General features: G+C 37.4%; 1 protein-coding gene across 2 annotated transcripts in view; it reads right to left on the bottom strand.

The window, feature by feature from the left end:
- Positions 1 to 625: 625 nt before the first annotated feature.
- EAF2 (ELL associated factor 2) overlaps positions 626 to 22,279 on the bottom strand; it is a 52,433-nt gene continuing 30,779 nt past the window's right edge. The window contains exons 5-7 of one of the 2 annotated variants that reach the window (XM_069555172.1): positions 21,160 to 21,417; positions 19,725 to 19,848; positions 626 to 798 (exon numbers count right to left, since the gene is read on the bottom strand). In XM_069555172.1, the coding sequence (XP_069411273.1) occupies positions 19,742 to 19,848; positions 21,160 to 21,417 (365 nt within the window). In that variant the 3' untranslated portion in view covers positions 626 to 798; positions 19,725 to 19,741. The remainder of the gene's footprint in view (positions 799 to 19,724; positions 19,849 to 21,159; positions 21,418 to 22,279) is intronic. The other variant, XM_069555181.1, reaches the window with a different exon arrangement.

The raw sequence follows: 22,279 nt of genomic DNA, 5'->3' as shown, positions 1-22,279 counted from the left end.
CTGCTCAATTTTACTGTGAAACTAAAACTGTTCTTAAAAATAAAGTTTATTAATTAAATAAAAAACTTGCTGTTCATTAGTGACTCTCAATCTGGTGTTTATTTCCCTCAAATTCAAAAATGTTACAGGTATAAAGATTAATTATTTATCTCATTAACACAACTGCTTATTTTTTATCTCAAAAGCAAAATAAAAGGATTAAACAATATCAAAGAGATGATAAAGAGAAAATGACAAACTATGTGAGAGATAACAATGTCATTAACAGTTTCATTAAAATAATTACTTAGCTTCATCTTTACCTTCAATTTTAGCTTAATTTTCAACCAAAATTTAAGGAATATCAGAAAGGTTCAGAGACATAATTAAAACCAGGACATTTATTACAAATCAAGTTTTGACATTTCACAATTGAAGACAGGAGTGTGGTAAAACAGAACACTGAACTTGAACTTTAGAACACCTGATCTGCCACTGGTTAACTAACAATACGTGGGCAAGTAACTTAAGAGTCTGAGTTTGTTTTCTCATCTGTAAAACCTCATAAGAGTTTTGTTAAGATTAAATAAAACACATGAAAATGCTGGTACCCATAAAAGGTAAAAAATGTAACATCAACTGAAAATTCTGAATCAGATTAAATTTATTATCAAAGTTAGGATACATTTTCCTCAGTCTTAGAAATTTTTATTCCTAAGATAAAATAAATTATCACATCTTGCAAATTTTATACTTATATCTGAATATTTCTTCAGTCATCACTGTCACTTCCTGATTCACTCAACTGCAAATCATTTCCTAAAATAAAAAAAGCAAAACTCTAGTAATTATTTAATATTTTAATGTTTTTTGATAACACAGATATTTTGCCATATATAACCCCAAGGTGATCCTGTTTAGCCAGCATTACATTCTTAAATTATAGAAATAAGCAATCTGATTATTAGTTATATCAGTAGCAACTCTAATTGATAATGTCTGTAAAGAAAAGACAAACCATTAATCTTCAGCACAGTTTTAGTATCACTTGGTATCTATTTTAGTCTTCTTTCACATACCAACATCACCCTTCTTTTATACCACTGACTTAATTACATGAGAAAATGTAGCTTAGCATAGGGGTCCCCAACGCCCGGGCCAAGAACAGGTTCTGGTCCGTGGCCCATAAAGAGCTGGCCACACAACAGGAGGTGAGTGGCGGGTGAGGAAGTGAGCGAAGCTTTATTTCTGCCGCCACTCCTACCTTCACATTACCTCCTGAGTTCTGCCTCTTGTTAGATCAGTGGTGGCAAAATAACTCTAATGTGTTGTGCTTGAATCATCCCAAACCATTCCCCTCACCCCTGCCACTGACTGTGGAAAAGCTGTCTTCCACAAAACTGGTCCCTAGTGTCAAAAAGCTTGGGGACCATTGGTTTAGAAGATCAGACTATTTTGAAGAGTGAAAAAGAGCTGTATAATTGTTTGTTTCAAATTCAGTCAGTCATTAAGTAATATATGTTAAGAGTAACTCATCATTGAATCTTTCATAATTCATCCATGTGCTTACAGCATGGAACATATTCCAGTAGGGGAGACAAACAATAAACAAATATATTATATAATATTTATCCTAAGTAGAGATAAATATTATGTAATTTAGATGGGTATGGGGGGAGGGTGGGAGGTAATATTTTAGATAGAGGAGTTAGGAAAGCCTCCTCAGGGTGGGACATTAGAACAGAGATCCAAATGTAGGCAGAGACGCATGAAAATACATGAGTGTGGAGTAAACTGTCCAGGATCAGGAAAAAGCAAATATAAATGCCCCAAGGCGGAAGCATGCTTTTCGTGTTCTCAGACAGCAAGAATACCACCGTGGCTAGACTAGAAAGAATTAGGAAAAAAATGTTAGGAAATAGGTCATAAAGATATCCAGAAGACCACAGTGGGTAGGTCTGGAGAAGGATTGGTAACTCACTCCAGCATTCTTTCTCGGAAATCCCATGGATAGAGGGGTCTGGTGGACTACAGTTCATAGAGTTGCAAAAGAGTTGGACACGACTTAGTGACCTAACAACAAATCGTGTGTAGGTCATGATAGAACCTTTGAATTTTGTTTGAAATATAATGGGAACTCAATTCATTGTAGCTCAGCTGGTAAAAAATCTTCCTGCAATGCAGGAGACCCCGGTTCAATTCCTGGGTCAGGAAGATCTGCTGGAGAAGGGATAAGCTACCCACTTCAGTATTATTGGGTTTCCCTGGTGGCTCAGCTGGTAAAGAATCTGCCTGTGAAGAGGGAGACCTGTGTTTGAGTCCTGAGTTGGGAAGATCCCCTGGAGAAGGAAAAGGATACCCACTCCAGTATTTTGGCCTGGAGAATTCCATGGGCTGTATAGTCCATGGGGTCTCAAAGAGTCAGACACAAGTAAGCAACTTTCACTTTCAATTCATTAGAAAATTTTTAAAAGGCAACTGACTTAAACACTGTATATCAGTGAACAGACTATAACGGTGTGGAAGAAATATGCAATCAGGGAGGACAGTTAGTTATGAGAGTATACAGTTTCTCATGTGAGATATTGTCTTTGAGAAAGACAAATACTGTATGATTTCACTTATATGTAGAAACTAAAGAACAAAACAAATGAACAAATATACAGAGAAACAGAGTGACAAGTACTGAAAACAAACAGGTGCCAAAGTGGAGGTGGGTAGAGTGAGGAGACAAATAGGTGAAGGAGATTAAGTTGTATAAACTTTTAGTTATAAAATATATGTTACAAGTATGAAATTTACAGTAGGAAGAATATAGTCAACAACTGTGTTACATCTTTCTATGGTGATGGATGACAACTAGACTTTTCATTGTGATCACATTTAAATGTATAGATTTAACATATATATTTAAAAAATATATTGTAACTCATACAAAAAAAAAATCAGGTTTGTGGCCACTGAAGGTAGGGGGTGGAGGATGAGGGAATTAGCTAAAAGGCAATCAAAAGGCACAAACTTCCAGCTATAAGATAAATACTAGGGATGTAATACATAACATGATAAAAATAATTAACACTATTGTGTGTCACAAAAGAAAACTGGTAAGAGAGTAAATCCTAAGAGTTCTCATCACAAAGAAAAAAAGTTTTTTTTCCTATTTCTTTGATGTTTTATCTATATGTGATGATGGATATTCACTAACACTATTGTGGTAATCATTTCAGGATATATGTAGTCAAACAGTTGTACACTTTAAGATTAAACAGTGCTGTATGTCAATTATATCTCAATAAAACTGGGAAAGAAGAAATAATATTGGCTTAGACTCAGGTGATTCAGGCAAAGGTGGTGACCAGTGGTCAGATTTATAATTTTCTCTGAAGATAGAGCTTACAGGCCTATCAACAGTATTAGACTTAGTGCAAGAGAAAGAGAAAAGTGAAGAATGACCCTCAAGTCTTCTGGTCTTACCAACTAGATATATTGTGGTATCATTTACTGAGATGAGAAGCAGCAGATTACAAGACTATGTAAGAAAAATCACAAGTTCAATTTTTAAAATGTACATTTCAAATACCTAGTTAATATTCAAGTATATATGGTATATACAAGTGTATATATAAATCTGAAGCTCAAGGTAGAGGCTAGACCTGAAAACTATCTGGGAGTCATTGATTATAGGGGGTTTATTTGGAGCTATAGGATTGGATAAATCTTTCGGGTAGTAAATTAAAATGGTTAAAAATTTTTTCTATTTTTAAACTACTCCACAATCAACAAAAGCTGATATATTCTGAAATATCCAATTTAATAGAAATAGTTTTTAGGCTCTATATAACTTATTGTAAGACAACTTGGCCCATTGCATGAACTCCAGAACTAATTACATGATTTGATAAAGAAACCTGCTAAAGGTCTCACAGGACCATTTTGTCATTTTCAACACTCAAGTTTCTACTTATTATACAACTATTGTATGGCATAAGATTGTTTAACTTTATGTGATATCGGTACAATGAGATTCTCAAGTGACAGAAACCCAAATGTCCTGAGTTCCACTTTTCTTAATAGACTTCATTCTACGGAGGTTATAAGCACAGTATTACCAATGCTGTTGGTTGAAATGTTCAGTTATGTAGATATGAGATTAGCCTTTGAATATGAGATGCTTAGTAAAGAAAACAGGTTTCAATTAAAATGGTAATTAAAACTTGGGAAAAAGAGTTTACCCATAGCAAATGCATTCTGACACCTAAACCAATGTTTCTCAATGAGAGCAATACTGCTCCTTTAGTAGATGTTACAGAAATGTATGTGAGAGATTGCTTGTCCCAGTGATTTGCAGATCGCTTTATAGATTGCTAGTGGCATACTGTGGAAGGGGAATTTTGGAAGCTTAAATATCTTGCAATGCAAGGCCCGTCATGTACAATAAACAACTCTTCTATATTCCGCAAAACTTTTGAAAGTCCAGTGGGATATTCATGTACTTGTAAGATCTGGTGGTAATTTTAGGGCCAGGATTAGTTGCATTCTTATATACTAAAAGTATTCTTTTGTATAGATTTAAAATTCTCTAAAATTTACAAGGGCTTCTCTGGTGGCTCAGACTGTAAAGAATCTGCCTGCAATGCAGGAGACCAGAGTTCAGTCCCTGGGTCAGGAAGATCCCCTGGAGAAGGGAATGGCAACCCACTCCAGTATTCTGGCCTAGAGAATTCCTAGACAGAGAGCCCTGGTGGGCTATATAGTCCATGCAGTCACAAAGAGTTGGACATGACCGAGTGACTAACACAGACACACAAAATTTACAAGGATGTAACTATCATCCTTGATAGTTAAACTGAAAGAAAACTTTACTTTTTTCAGAATCTTACAAAGATTTTTTTTAATTGGTTTTGAAAACACAGCAATTATCTATGTTGCTCAATGTCTTTGGGTCAGCAATACAGCCCTTCAAAATGTGTCTGTGTATGCAATTCTATGAATATAATGTATATAGTTTTCCACTCCTTATTTTAACAAGTTAAATAAGAAATATTATTAACATATGAGTTGAATATTGTTTTGCTTCTCTTAATCCCACATATAATCATTAAAAGTAAGGGCAAACTTATAGGACTTTGTTACATCTTCTGGCCATGCCTGAACAAAGTAGAATATGTATTACCTTACTATAAATTTTTGTCTTAATATTATATTAATCATTTTCAAAGATGTATGTGTTTAGATGATATCAAACTATTAAATTCATTTCATGTTAGTAAAAGGGACTTAAAATATGTTATGAAAAAGGGTATTGAGTCTGCTAAGGTTGAAATGGGATGACTATTTTAACAGTAAAAAAGGGTTTATTTCCTCTTATTAGGAAACCTACAGTTTGGATAAATTATATCAAGAAAAGAAATTCACTATTTTTTAAAATTCCAATTAGTTATTACTGGTATAACAAAATTGCTGCTGACCTCTCCATATCATTTTTACATCCAAAATATTTCTAAAGTCTTTTATTATTTCTATAGTTTGTTGATTCCTTTGGATTTTCTATGTAGACAATTATGTTATCTACAAATAAGGGTGATTTTATTTCTTGTTTCCAATTCTTACTTTCATTTCTTTTACTTGTTTTATTGTATTTCTCCAGAACCTTCAGTACAACACTGAATAGACACAGGGTGGTCCTAAAATGGCGGAGGAATAGGATGGGGAAACCACTTTCTCCCCCACATATTCATCGAAAGAACATTTGAACGCTGAGCAAATTCCACAAAACAACTTCTGAATGCTGGCAGAGGACATCAGGCACCCAGAAAGGTAGCACATTGTCTTCGATAGGAGGTAGGACAAAATATAAAAGATAAAAAGAGAGACAAAAGAGGTAGGGACGGAGATCCATCTCGGGAAGGGAGTCTTTAAAAAGAGAGGTTCCAAACACCAGGAAACCCTCTCACAGGCGGGTCTGTGGGGAGTTTTGGAATCTCAGAGGGCAACATAACTGGGAGGAAAAATAAATAAATAATTAAACTCCACATATTACGTTGCTAACGGCAGCTGCCAGCAGAGAAGCAGCGCAAACACTCTATCCGCCACTAGTAAGCAGGGGCTGGACAGGGAGGCACAGGCTGCATTGCTTAGGGTAAGGAGGTAAGGATCAGGCCTGAATGCCCTGAGGGCAATCTGAGGGAACTAACTTGAGATAGCAACCCAGACTGTAGGATAGCCAGAGAGAGAAAGAAGAAAAAAAAGAGGGATAGAGAGAAAAAAAAAACTATCCTGGGAAAAGCCCTAACCTAAGACACCGCCAGGCCTGCTCACAGAACAAAGGACTGAGCAGAGCTAGACGGCGGTGGACTGGCCCATCTCCCGCTGGAGACAGGCAGGTGAGGGTAGCCAGAGCCGGAAGGGGGCAATTGCGACCCCAGAGAGGCATCCTCTACCAAACTGCAAGCAGGCTTCATTGCTAACCAAGACTTCTTGGTATTTTGGACAGCTGACATCCACCAGGAGGGTCGCAGCCAGAGATCAGCTCCCAGAAGAGACACATGGCACACCTGAGAAGGCGCGTCCATTGTACACCCAGAAAACCGAGCGGCTGGGACAGGGGAGGTGATAAGATGCACCCCCCACCTGGGGGTGACTGCTCTCACCAAGCACCTGGTCACCTGAGCTGCTCGGACCTTGGAAGGGCACAAAACGCAGGCCCAACCGAGTCTGCACCTTTGTGGAGTACCTGAGAACCTGAACCTGAGTGGCTTAGACCAGGGAAGTGTATGCAACCCAGGGCCTGCCTCAGACAGTTCCTGGCAGAGCAACCTAGAGCCTGAAAACTGTAGACCATGAAAGCACACACGCTGTGAGCAAACCCAGTGCAGCTAAAACACTGCAAGCACTCCCCACACACACCAGTGATACTTGTTTGCAGTGTTCCTCCCTCCCCAAAACACGACTGAACAAGTGAGCCTAAAAAAGTGACTACCATCGCCCCCTAGTGTCAGGGCAGAAATTAGACACTGAAGAGACTAGCAAACAGAAGCTAAAATAAACAGAGGGAACCGCTTTGGAAGTGACATGTGCAACAGATTAAAACCCTGAAGTTAGCACTAACTACACCAACTAACATAGGAAGGGGCCTGTAGATGTTGAGAAGTATAAGCCAGATCAAGGAACTATCTGAAAATGAACTGACCCCACACTGTCTCCAACAGCTCCAGAGAAAGACCTAGATATATTTTCACTACTATCATTTTTTAAATTAAAAAAATTTACATTTTAAGTCCTCTATTACTCCTTTAATTTTCATTTTTATAACCTACTGATGGTGTGATCACTCACCTAGAGCCAGACATCTTGGAATGTGAAGTCAAGTGGGCCTTAGAAAGCATCACTATGAACAAAGCTAGTGGAGGTGATGGAATTCCAGTTGAGCTGTTTCAAATCCTAAAAGATGATGCTGTGAAAGTGATGCACTCAATATGCCAGCAAATTTGGAAAACTCAGCAGTGGCCACAGGACTGGAAAGGTCAGTTTTCATTCATTCCAACCCCAAAGAAAGAAAATGCCAAAGAATGCTCAAACTACCGCACAATTGCACTCATCTCACACTCTAGTAAAGTAATGCATAAAATTATCCAAGCCAGGCTTCAGCAATACGTGAACCGTGAACTTCCAGATGTTCAATCTGGTTTTAGAAAAGGCAGGAACCAGAGACCAAATTGTCAACATTGGCTGGATTATGGAAAAGGAAGAGAGCTCCAGAAAAACACCTATTTTTGCTTTACTGACTATGCCGAAGCCTTTGACTGCATGGATCACAATAAACTGTGGAAAATTCTGAAAGAGATGGGAATACCAGACCACCTGACCTGCCTCTTGAGAAACCTGTAAGCAGGTCAGGAAGCAACAGTTAGAACTGGACATGGAACAACAGACTGGTTCCAAATAGGAAAAGGAGTACGTCAAGGCTGTATATTGTCACCCTGCTTATTTAACTTTTATGCAAAGTACATCGTGAGAAATGCTGAGCTGGAAGAAGCACAAGCTGGAATCAAGATTGCCGGGAGAAATATGAATAACCTCAGATTTGCAGATGACACCACCCCTATGGCAGAAAGTGAAGAGGAACTAAAAAGCCTCTTGATGAAAGTGAAAGAGGAGAGTCAAAAAGTTGGCTTAAAGCTCAACATTCAGAAAACGAAGATCATGGCATCTGGTCCCATCACTTCATGGGAAGTAGATGGGGAAACAGTGTCAGACTTTATTTTTTTGGGCTCTAAAATCACTGCAGATGGTGACTGCAGGCATGAAATTAAAAGATGCTTACTCCTTGGAAGGAAAGTTATGACCAAGCTAGAGAGCATATTAAAAAGCAGAGACATTACTTTCCCAACAAAGGTCCATCTACTCAAGGCTATAGTTTTTCCAGTGGTCATGTATGGATGTGAGAATTGGACTGTGAAGAAAGCTGAGCCCTGAAGAATTGATGCTTTTGAACTGTGGTGTTGGAAAGGAGAGTCCCTTGGACTGCAAGGAGATCCAACCAGTCCATTCTAAAGGAGATCAGTCCTGGGTATTCTTTGGAAGGAATGATGCTGAAGCTGAAACTCCAATACTTTGGTCACCTCATGCAAAGAGTTGACTCATTGGAAAAGATTCTGATGCTGGGAAGGACTGGGGGCAGGAGGAGAAGGGGACGACAGTGGGTGAAATGGCTGGATGGCATCTCTGACTCGATGGATGTGAGTTTGAGTGAACTCCAGGATCTGGTTTTGGACAGGGAGGCCTGGAGTGCTGTAATTAATAGGGTCGCAAAGAGTCAGACACAACTGAGCGACTGAACTGAACACCTTGTAAAAAAAAAAAATAGAGACTATTTTAAAGCAAACTTCATATATATATGTTATAATTTTGTGACTTTTTTTTAAATATTGTATTTTTGAGAATCTAACCTCTACTCTAGATTTTTAATCTCTGCTTTTTGGTACTTGTTATCAATTTTGTATCTTTAAGAACCCAATCTTCAGTACCCATTTTTATTTGGGAGTGAGATTACTGGCTTGATTGCTCTCTCCCCCTCTGGACTCTCCTGTTTTTCCATCTGGTCACCTCTATCATCTCCCTCCCCCTACTCTTCTCTACCCAACTCTGTGAATTTCTGTGTGTGTTCTGGGCTGTGGAGAATACTTAGGGAACTGATTACTGGCTGGATCTGTCTCTTCTGATTCCCCCTTTTCTCTTCCTGGCCATCTCTGTCTCCTTCCTCCCTCTTCTCTTCTCTGTGTAACTCTGCGAATATCTCTGAGGGGTCCAGACTCTGGAGAGCCCATAGGGAGTTGATTACTGGCTAGCTTGCTCCCTCCCTTTTGATTCTCCCTCTTCTCCTCCTGGTCACCTCTATCTCCCACCTCCCTCTTCTCTTCTCCAAGTAACTCTGAGTGAACCTCTCCAGGTGTCCCTCACTGTGGAGAAACTTTTCATCATTAATCTAGATGTTTCATCATTGGTGCTGTATAGATGGAGAAGGCTTGAGGCCACTGTAAGGATAAGACTGAAAACCAGAGGCAGGAGGCTTAAGTCCAAGACCTGAGAACACCAGAGAACTCTGGACTCCAGGGAACATTAATTGATAAGAGCTCATCAAAAGCCTCCATACCTACATTGAAACCAAATACCACCCAAGAGCCAACAAGTCCCAGAGCAAGACATACCACACAAATTCTCCAGCAACACAGGAACATAGCTCTGAGCTTCAATACAGGCTTCCCAAAGTCACACCAAACCCACTGACATCTCAAAACTCACTACTGGACACTTCATTGCACTCCAGAGAGAAGAAATCCAGTTCCTCCCACCAGAACACAGACACAAGCTTCCCTAACCAGGAAACCTTGACAAGCCACCTGTCCAACCCCACCTACAGTGAGGAATCTCCACAATAAAGAGGAACCACAAACTGCCAGAGTATGGAAAGGCCATCCCAAACACAGCAATATAAACAAGATGAAAAGGCAGAGAAATACCCAGCAGGTAAAGGAACAGGATAAATACCCACAAAACCAAATAAAAGAGGAAGAGAAATCTACTTGATAAAGAATTCTGAATAATGATAGTGAAAATGATCCAAAATCTTGAAAACAAAACAAAGTTACAGATAAATAGCCTGGAGACAAGGAATGAGAAGATGCAAGAAATGTTTAACAAGGACCTAGTAGAAATAAAAGTCAATATATACTGAATAATGCAATAAATGAGATCAAAAACACTCTGGAGGGAACCAACAGTAGAATAATGAAGTCAGAAGATAGGATAAGTGAGGTAGAAGATAGAATGGTAGAAATAAATGAAGCAGAGAGGAAAAAAGAAAAAAGAATTAAAAGAAATGAGGACAACTTCAGAGACCTCTGGAACAATGTTAAATGCCCCAACATTCGAATCATAGGTGCCCCAGAAGAAGAAGACAAAAAGAAAGACCATGAGAAAATACTTGAGGAGATAATATTTGAAAACTTCCTTAAAATGGGGAAGGAAATAGTCACCCAAGTCCAAGAAATCCAGAGAGTTCCAAACAGGATAAACCCAAGGCAAAACAGCCCAAGACACATATTAATCAAATTGATAAAGATCAAACACAGTTCAATTCAGTTCAGGTGCTCAGTCCTGTCTGACTCTTTGCGACCCCATGAATCGCAGCACACCAGGCCTCCCTGTCCATCACCATCTCCTGGAGTTCACTCAGACTCACGTCCATCAAGTCCATGATGCCATCCAGCCATCTCATCCTCTGTCGTCCCCTTCTTCTCCTGCCCTCAGTCCCTCCCAGCATCAGAGTCTTTTCCAGTGAGTCCACTCTTTGCATGAGGTGGCCAAAGTACCGGAGCTTCAGCTTTAGCATCATTCCTTCCAAAGAAATCCCAGGGCTGATCTCCTTCAGAATGGACTGGTTGGATCTCCTTGCAGTCCAAGGGACTCTCAAGAGTCTTCTCCAACACCACAGTTCAAAAGCATCAATTCTTCAGTGCTCAGCTTTCTTCACAGTCCAACTCTCACATCCATACATGACCACAGGAAAAACCATAGCCTTGACTAGATGGACCTTTGTCGGCAAAGTAATGTCTCTGCTTTTTAATATGCTATCTAGGTTGGTCATAACTTTTCTTCGAAGGAGTAAGCCTCTTTTAATTTCATGGCTGCAGTCATCATCTGCAGTGATTTTGGAGCCCCCCAAAATAAAGTCTGACACTGTTTCCACAGTTTCCCCATCTATTTCCCATGAAGTGATGGGACCAGATGCCATGATCTTTGTTTTCTGAATGTTGAGCTTTAATCCAACTTTTTCGCTCTCCTCTTTCACTTTCATCAAGAGGCTTTTTAGCTCCTCTTCACTTTCTGCCATAAAGGTGGTGTCATCTGCATATCTGAGGTTATTAATATTTCTCCCGGCAATCTTGATTCAAGCTTGTGTTTCTTCTAGTCCAATGTTTCTCACAATGTACTCTGCATATAAGTTAAATAAGCAGAGTGACAATATACAGCCTTGATGTACTCCTTTTTCTATTTGGAACCAGTCTGTTGTTCCATGTCCAGTTCTAACTGTTGCTTCCTGACTGGCATACAGATTTCTCAAGAGGCAGGTTAGGTGGTCTGCTATTCCCATCTCTTTCAGAATTTTCCACAGTTTATTGTGATTCACACAGTCAAAGGCTTTGGCATAGTCAATAAAGCAAAAATACATGTTTTTCTGGAACTCTCTTGCTTTTTCCATGATCTAGCAGATGTTGGCAATTTGATCTCTGGTTCCTCTGCCTTTTCTAAAACCAGCTTGAACATCAGGGAGTTCATGGTTCACATATTGCTAAAGCCTGGCTTGGATAATTTTGAGCATTACTTTACTAGCATGTGAGATGAGTGCAATTGTGCAGTAGTTTGAGCATTCTTTGGCATTGCCTTTCTTTGGGACTAGAATGAAAACTGACCTTTTCCAGTCCTGTGACCACTGCTGAGTTTTCCAAATTTGCTGGCATATTGAGTCCATCACTTTCATAGCATCATCGTTCAGGATTTGAAACAGCTCAACTGGAATTCCATCACCTCCACTAGCTTTGTTCGTAGTGATGCTTTCTAAGGCCCACTTGACTTCACATTCCAAGATCAAACACAAAGAACTAATATTAAAAGCAGCAAGGGGAAAACAACAAATAACACACAAGCGGGTTCCCATAAGGATAACAGCTATCTTTCAATAGAAACCCTTCAGGCCAGAAGGGAATGGCAGGACATATTTAAAGTGATGAAAGAGAGAAACCTACAACCCAAATTACTGTACTCAGCAAGAATCTCATTCAGATATGAAGGAGAAATCAAAAGCTTTACAGACAAGCAAAAGCTGCGAGAATTCAGCACCACCAAACCAGATCTCCAACAAATGCTAAAGGATCTTCTCCAGACAGGAAACACAGAAAGGGTATATAAACTCGAACCCAAAACAAAAAAGTAAATGGCAAAGGGATCATACTTATCAATAATTACCTTAAATGTAAATGGGCTGAATGCCCCAACCAAAAGACAAAGACTGGCTGAATGGATAAAAAAACAAGACCCCTATATATGTTGTCTACAAGAGACCCACCTCAAAACAAGGGACACATACGGACTGAAAGTGAAGGGCTGGAAAAAGATATTCCATGCAAATAGAGACCAAAGGAAAGCAGGAGTAGCAATACTCAATTCAGATAAAATAGACTTTGAAAAAAAAAGGCTGTGAAAAGAGACAAAGAAGGACACTACATAATGATCAAAGGGTCAATCCAAGAAGAAGATATAACAGTTATAAATATATATACACCCTACATAGGAGCACCGTAATATGTAAGGCAAATGCTAACAAGTATGAAAGGGGAAATTAACAATAACACAATAATAGTGGGAGACTTTAATACCCCACTCAAACCTATGGATAGATCAACTAAACAGAAAATTAGCAAGGAAACACAAACTTTAAATGATACAATAGACCAGGTAGACCTAATTGATATCTATAGGACATTTCATCCCAAAACAATGAATTTCACCTTTTTCTCAAGTGAACATGGAACCTTCTCCAGGATAGATCACATCTTGGGCCACAAATCTGGGCTTGGTAAACTCAAAAAAATTGTAATCATTCCAATCATCTTTTCTGACCACAATGCAGTAAGATTAGATGTCAGTTATGAACTGCACTCATCTCACACGCTAGTAAGGTACTGCTCAAAATTCTCCAAGCCAGGCTTCAGCAGTATGTGAACTTCCAGATGTTCAAGCTGGTTTTAGAAAAGGCAGAGGAACCAGAGATCAAATTGCCAACATCCGCTGGATCATGGAAAAAGCAAGAGAATTCCAGAAAAACATCTCTTTCTGCTTTATTGACTATGCCAAAGCCTTTGACTGTGTGGATCACAATAAACTGTGGAAAATTCTGAAAGAGATGGGAATACCAGACCACCTGAACTGCCTCTTGAGAAACCTATATGCAGGTCAGGAAGCAACAGTTAGAACTGGACATGGAACAACAGACTGGTTCCAAATAGGAAAAGGAGTACGTCAAGGCTGTATATTGTCAACCTGCTTATTTAACTTATATGCAGAGTACATTATGAGAAATGCTGGGCTGGAAGAAGCACAAGCTGGAATCAAGATTGCCGGGAGAAATATTAATAACCTCAGATATGCAGATGACACCACCTTTATGGCAGAAAGTGAAGAGGAGCTAAAAAGCCTCTTGATGAAAGTGAAAGAGGAGAGTGAAAAAGTTGGCTTAAAGCTCAACATTCAGAAAACGAAGATCATGGCATCTGGTCCCATCACTTCACGGGAAATAGATGGGGAAACAGTGGAAACAGTGTCAGACTTTATTTTTGGGAGCTCCAAAATCACTGCAGATGGTGACTGCAGCCATGAAATTAAAAGAGGCTTACTCCTTCGAAGAAAAGTTATGACCAACCTAGATAGCATATTAAAAAGCAGAGACATTACTTTGCCGACAAAGGTCCATCTAGTCAAGGCTATGGTTTTTCCTGTGGTCATATATGGATGTGAGAGTTGGACTGTGAAGAAAGCTGAGCACCGAAGAATTGATGCTTTTGAACTGTGGTGTTGGAGAAGACTTTTGAGAGTCCCTTGGACTGCAAGGAGATCCAACCAGTCCATTCTAAAGGAGATCAGTCCTGGGTGTTCTTTGGAAGAAATGATGCTAAAGCTGAAACTCCAGTACTTTGGCCATCTCATGCAAAGAGTTGACTCATTGGAAAAGACTCTGATGCTGGGAGGGATTGGGGGCAGGAGGAAAAGGGGACGACAGAGGATGAGATGGCTGGATGGCATCATGGACTTGATGCACGTGAGTTTGAATGAACTCCGGGAGATGGTGATGGACAGGGAGGCCTGGTGTGCTGTGATTCACGGGGTCACAAAGAGTTGGACATGACTGAGGGACTGAATTGAACTGAACAGAACTGAACAGGAGAAAAACTATTAAAAATTCCAACATATGTAGGTTGAACAACATGCTGCTGAATAACCAACAAATCACAGAAGAAATCAAAAAACAAATCAAAATATGCATAGAAATGAATGAAAATCAAAACACAACAACCCAAAACCTATGGGACACTGTAAAAGCAGTGCTGGGGGAAAGTTCATAGCAATACAGTTTTACCTCAAGAAACAAGAAGAAAGTCAAATAAATAACCTAACTCTACACCTAAATCAACTAGAAAAGGAAGAAATGAAGAACCCCAGGCTTAGTAGAAGGAAAGAAATCTTAAAAATTAGGGCAGAAATAAATGCAAAAGAAACAAAAGAGACCATTGCAAAAATCAACAAAGCTAAAAGCTGGTTCTTTGAGAAGATAAATAAAATTGACAAACCGTTAGCCAGACTCATCAAGAAACAAAGGGAGAAGAATCAAGTCAACAAAATTAGAAATGAAGATGGAGAAATCACAGACAACACAGAAATACAAAGGATCATAAAAGACTACTATCAGCAACTATATGCCAATAAAATGGACAACTTGGAAGAAGTGGACAAATTCTTAGTAAAGTACAACTTTCCAAAACTGAACCAGGAAGAAATAGAAAATCTTAACAGACCCTTCACAAGCACAGAAATTGAAAGTGTAATCAGAAATCTTCCAGCAAACAAAAGCCCAGGACCAGACAGCTTCACAGCTGAATTCTACCAAAAATTTAGAGAAGAGCTAACGCCTATCCTACTCAAACTCTTCCCTGAAAACTGCAGAGGAAGGTAAACTTCCAAACTCATTCTATGAGGCCACCATCACCTAATACCAAAACCACAGAAAGATGCCACAAAAAAAGAAAACTACAGGCCAATAATCACTGAAGAACATAGATGCAAAAATCCTTAACAAAATTCTAGCAAACAGAATCCAATAACATATTAAAAAGATCATATATCATGACCAAGTGGGCTTTATCCAAGGGAGGCAAGGATTCTTCAATATCCACAAATCAATCAACATAATACACCACATTAACAAATTGAAAGATAAAAACCATATGATTATCTCAGTAGATGCAGAGAAAGCCTTTGACAAAATTCAACACCCATTTATGATAAAAAAAACCCTCCAGAAAGCAGGCATAGAGGGAACATACCTCAAGATAATAAAAGTCATAAATGACAAACCCACAGCAAACATCCTCAATGGTCAAAAATTGAAAGCATTTCCCCTAAAGTCAGAAACAAGACAAGGGTGCCCACTCTCACCACTACTATCAACATAGTTTTGGAAGTTTTGGCCACTGCAATCAGAGCAGAAAAAGAAATAAAATGAATCCAGATTGGAAAAGAAGAAGTAAAACTCTCACTGTTTGCAGATGACATGATTCTCGACATAGAAAACCCTAAAGACTCCACCAGAAAATTACTAGAACTAATCAATGAATGTAGTAAAGGTGCAGGATATAAAATTAACACACAGAAATCCCTTGCATTCCTATACACTAACAATGAGAAAACAAAAAGAGAAATTAAGGGAACAATCCCATTCACCATTGCAACAAAAAGAATAAAATACTTAGGAATATAGCTACCTAAAGAAACAAAAGACCTATATATAGAAAACTATTAAACACTGATGAAAGAAATCAAAGAGAATGCAAATATATGGAGAAATATACCATGTTCATGGATTGGAAGACTCAATATAGTGAAAATGAGTATACTACCCAAAGAAATCTATACATTAAATGCAATCCCTATCAAGCTTCCAATGCTATTTTTCACAGAACTAGAACAAATAATTTCACAATTTGTATGGAAATACAAAAAACCTCAAATAGCCAAAACAATCTTGAGAAAGAAGAATGAAACTGGAGGAATCAACCTGCCTGACTTCAGGCTCTACTACAAAGCCACAGTCATCAAGACAGTATGGTACTGGCACAAAGACAGAAATATAGATCAATGGAACAAAATAGAAAGCCCAGAGATAAATCCACGCACCTATGGACATCTTATCTCTGACAAAGGAGGCAAGAATATACAATGGAGAAAAGACAATCTCTTTAACAAGTGGTACTGGGAAAATTGGTTAACCACTTGTAAAAGAATGAAACTAGAACACTTTCTAACACTATACACAAAAATAAACTCAAAATGGATTAAAGATCTAAACGTAAGACCAGAAACTATAAAACTCCTAGAGGAAAACATAGGCAAAACACTCTGACATAAATCACAGCAGGATCCTCTATGACCCACCTCCCAGAGTAATGGAAATAAAAGCAAAAATAGACAAATGGGACCTAATTAAACTTAAAAGCTTTTGCACAATGAAGGAAACTATAAGCAAGGTGAAAATACAGCCTTCAGAATGGGAGAAAATAATAGCAAACAAAGCAACCGACAAAGAATTAATCTCAAAAATATACAAGTAACTCCTTCAGCTGAATTTCAGAAAAATAAACGACCCAATCAAAAAATGGGCCAAACTAAACAGACGTTTCTCCAAAGACATACAGCTGGCTAACAAACACATGAAAAGATGCTCAACATCACTCATTATCAGAGAAATGCAAATCAAAACCACAATGAGGTATCACTTCATGCCAGTCAGAATGGCTGTTATCCAAAAGTCTACAAGCAACAAATGCTGGAGAGGGTGTGGAGAAAAGGCAACCTTCTTACACTGTTAGTGGGAATGCAAACTAGTACAGTGTGGAGAACAGTGTGGAGATTCCTTGTGGAGATTCCTTAAAGAGGTTCCTCTTACACTGTTGGTGGGAATGCAAACTAGTATAGTGTGGAGAACAGTGTGGAGATTCCTTAAAAAACTGGAAATAGAACTGCCATATGACCCAGCAATCCTACTGCTGGGCATACACACTGAGGAAACCAGAGTTAAAGAGACACGTGTACCCCAATGTTCATCGTAGCACTGTTTATAATAGCCAGGACATGGAAGCAACCTAGATGTCTATTGGGCAGACAAATGAATAAGAACACTGTGGTACATATACACAATGGAATATTACTCAGCCAATAAAAAGAATACATTTGAATAGTTCTAATGAGGTGGATGAAACTGGGGCCTATTATACAGAGTAAAGTAAGCCAGAAAGAAAAAAACACCAATACAGTATATTGACACATATATATGGAATTTAGAAAGATGGTAATGATAACCCTACAGCAAGACAGCAAAAGAGACACAGATGTATAGAACAGTCTTTTGGACTCTGTGGGAGAGGCTGAGGGTGGGATGATTTGGGAGAATGGCATTGAAATATGTATATTATCATATGTGAAATGGATCGGTAGTCCAGGTTCGATGCATGAGACAGGGTGCTTGGGGCTGGTGCACTGGGATGACCCAGAGGGATGGGATGGGGAGGGAGGTAGGAGAGGGGTTCAGGATGGGGAATACATGTACACCCGTGGCGGATTCAGGTCAATGTATGGCAAAACCACTACAATATTGTAAAGTAATTTAGCCTCCAATTAAAATAAATAAATTTATATTAAAAAAAAACACTGAATAGACATAATGATATTAGTTCTCCTACCTTCTTCCTGATTTTAATGGAAATGTTTCTGGAGTCTGTATTAGTATAATATTGGCAGTAGTTTTGCTTTTTGTAATGAACTTTTATAATATTAAGGAAATTCCCTTACATTCAATCTTAAGTAAAAGTTTTAAAATTAATAAATATTGGCTTTTGTCATTTTCAAATTTGTTGAAATGATTATATGGTTTTATTCCTATAATCTAGTAATATGGTAAATTATTATTATTAATATTATTTCAGATATTGAACATATATTACACTTCTGTGATGAGCTTTATTGGTTTGTGATTTAGCATGCTTGTTTTAATATCTTACTTAGTAATTTTACATTCCTGTTAAATGAAATTGGTCTATAATGCTTTTTGTCTTGTTTCTGTTCAGTTTTGGTATTGAGATTATCCTAAAATTATAAAAGAATTGAATTGCTTCGCCTAGTATTCTATTCTCTGAAATAGTTTGTCGAAGAATTGTTTGTTCTTTGAAGATTTGTTATAATTCATCTGTTAAATTATCTTCAGTTTTCTAACATCTTGGGGATATGGAGATAGGGTTAAGGAGAAAGAGACATTAATTGTTAATGGTTTCCTCAGATTTTCCACTCCTTTTTGAGTCATATTGGGTAAATTTTATTTTTTTTCCTAGAAAATCATCCATGTGTGTGTTAGTTACTCATTCATGTTCTGCTCTTTGCAACCCCATGGACTGCAGCCTGCCAGGCTCCTCTGTCTATGGAATTCTCCATGCAAGAATACTGGAGTGGGTTGCCATTTCCTCCTCCAGGGGATCTTCCTGACCCAGGGATTGAACCAGGGTCTCATGCATTGTAGGCAGATTCTTTACCATCTGAGTCACCAGAGAAGCCAAAATCATTCGTGTTTATGCCAAATTTACTGAGACAAATTTTTTGTAAAGTTCTCATAATTAAAAAAATAAAATATATAATTTTAACCACTTTTTCATTCCTAATATTGTGTTTTTTTCTTTTTCTTTCTTCATCAGCCTTAGTTAGAAGTTGGTCTTTTTTTAGTTTTCAAAGAAGGTAACTTCTAGCCTTGTGATCTTCTAATGTTTCTTTGTTATCTATTACACTAATTTCAATTCTGATATATAATATTTTCTTTCCCTGCTTTAAGATACTATTGTTCACCTCAAGATGAAACTCTCACTCATTTATTTTCAATTTTTTTATAAAAGAACATTTTGAGACTATAAAGTTCCCTATAAGTACCTTTTAGGTGGCACCCCAAAACTGCTGAGATTTTTTGATATTACTTAATTACAAATATTTTAAAATTTCATTGTAATTTCCTTTTAACATGTAAATCACTAGATACGTGCTCCAAAGTTTCTAAGCATGTATTTTGAACTATTTTTTATTTATTTATATTCTCATTGTCTATAGTCATATGATGATTAATAAAATATGATTTCTTTCAAATGTGTTCATTTGTCCTAGTAGAAATTAATTTCATAAATGTTTTACATTCATATTCTTGAAAGAACACCTGCTTTTTATTTTTATACTGTAATATTCTACATATTTACTATTAGAACAGGCATATTCAGTCTTTCAAGGCAAAAGAAATAAAACAAAAATAAACAAATGGGATATAATCAAACTTAAAGTTTTTGCACAGCAAAGGAAACCATAAACCAAATGAAAAGACAACTTACAGAATGAGAGAAAATATTCACAAATGATGCAACTGACAGGGCTTAATTTCCAATATATTAGTATTTTTAATGTTCCAAACCAAACAACCCAACTGAGAAATGGGCAGATGATCTAGAGGCATTTCTGCAAAGAAGAAATACAAATAGCCAATAGATACATTAAAAGATGCTAAACAAAGCTAATTATTAGAGAAATGCAAATCACCTCACATTAAACAGCCATCATTAAATGGTCTACAAATAAATGCTGGAGAGGGCGTGGAGAAAAAGGGACCCTCCTACACTGCTTGTAAGAATCTAAGCTGGTGCAACCACTGTGGAAACTTGTATGGAGGTTTTTTCAGAAAACTAAAAACAGAATTACAATATGATCCAGCAACCCCACTCCTGGGCACATATCCAGAGGAAAACCATAATTCAAAAAGATATATGCACCCCTATGTTCACAGAGAGCATTATTCAAAATTGCCAAGTCATGGAAACAATCTAAATGTCCATCAAGAGATCAATGGATAAAGAAGATGTAGTACATGTTTACAATGGAATACTACTCAGTCATGAAAAAGAACAAAATAATGCCATTTGTAGCAACACAGATGCAACTAGAGATTATCATACTAATTGAAATAAGTCAGAATAAAAGAGACAAATACCATACAATATCACTTACATGTGGAATCTAAAAGATGACGTGAATGGACCTATCTATGAAACAGAAACAGGTACTTTGTCAGTGCTAGTATTATGTGATAAGCAAAATAAACAAGATCATAGCCCTCTTGGAGCTTATAAGATAATAAATCAAACAACATATAAATTTCTAAATGACAATTGATATAAAGAAGATACTGCTCTGAAGATCTATAACAAGGGGGATTTGATCTTATCAGAAGAGTCAAGACTTTCTTGATCAAGTGAATCCTGGAATATAATCTAAAGAATAAATTATCTACATGAAAAGAAAGATATATTTCTAGCTGAATAGAGAGTTAGTGTAAGTCCCTGAGGTAGGTAGGTAGGTAGGTAGGACTTCTGTGTCTAGAGCTGAGAGGTGCAGGTGAGAGATGCAAATTTACAAGGTATATGTATACAAGTATTGATTGCAAGAGAAATATAGAACTTATCTGAGGAAAGAGTATAGAATAAAAAGAAAAAAGGACCTAGAATTAAGCTTTGAGAAACTTCAGCTGTAATAACTGAGTAGAAGATTATAAACCAGCAAAGAAAAGACAGAAAAGTATCTTGAAAGAAAGGGGAAAAGCCAGTAAGGCATGTCACAGAATCAAAAGAAAATGAATAACTTAATAAGAAGGTAATGGTGATTTCTGTTAAATTAATAAAAAAGAAGCAATTCTATTTAAATTTTAGGTTGTAATCAGTGTGATTCCATTGTGAATTCTTACTTTTCCAATCACTCATGCTTATGTATACTTACTTAAAGTATTCATCAGAAGGCCATTGTTATCATGATGTTTATTCTGACCAGCCACTATTTCAGGAATCCTGCACTGTGGCATGATAGACATGGTGGGATGTTCTGAGATATAGTTCCCTGGATCAGGAGAGGATTTGCACTCTTCATTTTCTGAATCACTGGAACTATCCTCACTGCTTGAAGATGAAGAACTTTTGGAATCTGATGAACTATCACAACTACTCATCTGGTCCATTAGACTAGCTTCTGCTTTCAGTTCTGAAAATTAAACAGAATTTAACAGTTAGGTCAAAATAATGTTAACTATGTATTTAAATATATAGTTAATAAATAATGTTAACTATAAATATTAAATAAACATAATAAAATTTGAATGTGTCAGTTTCTAATGAACTTGATGAGGAATAAATAATGTATACATTCACAGCATTTTATGATTTTATTTAAAAAGCTCCTCTACTAGTACAAAATGAAAAGTAAAACCCCACTTCCTACCCCATCCTCAAATTCTTTTAATCCTACTCTCCAGGAATAATCACTCCTAACAGTTTCTTATCACCATATATGTTTTAAAATTCTGCTTGGAAAATGGCATTTTAGATTTTGACACCCAATTCACCTATTGTTAGAGCTTGAGTGTGGTCTTTGTTATCACCCAACCAAGAGTTATTTTCTGAAGGGGCAGGTTATAAGATGTCCTGACTATGCTATTCCTCCTCTCGTCCTTTCTGAGGTCTCTAACCAGATTACCTTCCTCTTTTCATCTTTCAGAGTTCTCCTTTTGCATTGTTTCCTGGGTGTATAGTTTTACTTTGTGGGAAGAAGCAGAAACAGATTAAGTCTATGTCATCTTGTCCCACAATACATTTTAAAAGACAGAATTTATACAGAGTGTTTTTTTACCAAAACAAAATAAAATTTATAATTTATAAATGGAACCTAGATAATCTTCAAATATTTGAGAAGTAAATGCTCTTCTGGAAAACCCATGGATCAAGGAAGAAATAAAAAAGATTTTAGAAAATACTTCTAATTGAAAGAAAATGAAACCACAATTTATCAAAATCTGTGGAGTAAAAATAAAGTACATTTTGGAGAAAATTTTTAAAACATTAAATGA

Source organism: Ovis canadensis, chromosome 1, assembly GCF_042477335.2.
Source record: "Ovis canadensis isolate MfBH-ARS-UI-01 breed Bighorn chromosome 1, ARS-UI_OviCan_v2, whole genome shotgun sequence".
Classification (NCBI taxonomy): domain Eukaryota; kingdom Metazoa; phylum Chordata; class Mammalia; order Artiodactyla; family Bovidae; genus Ovis; species Ovis canadensis.
This window is presented reverse-complemented; position numbering and strand designations above follow the sequence as displayed.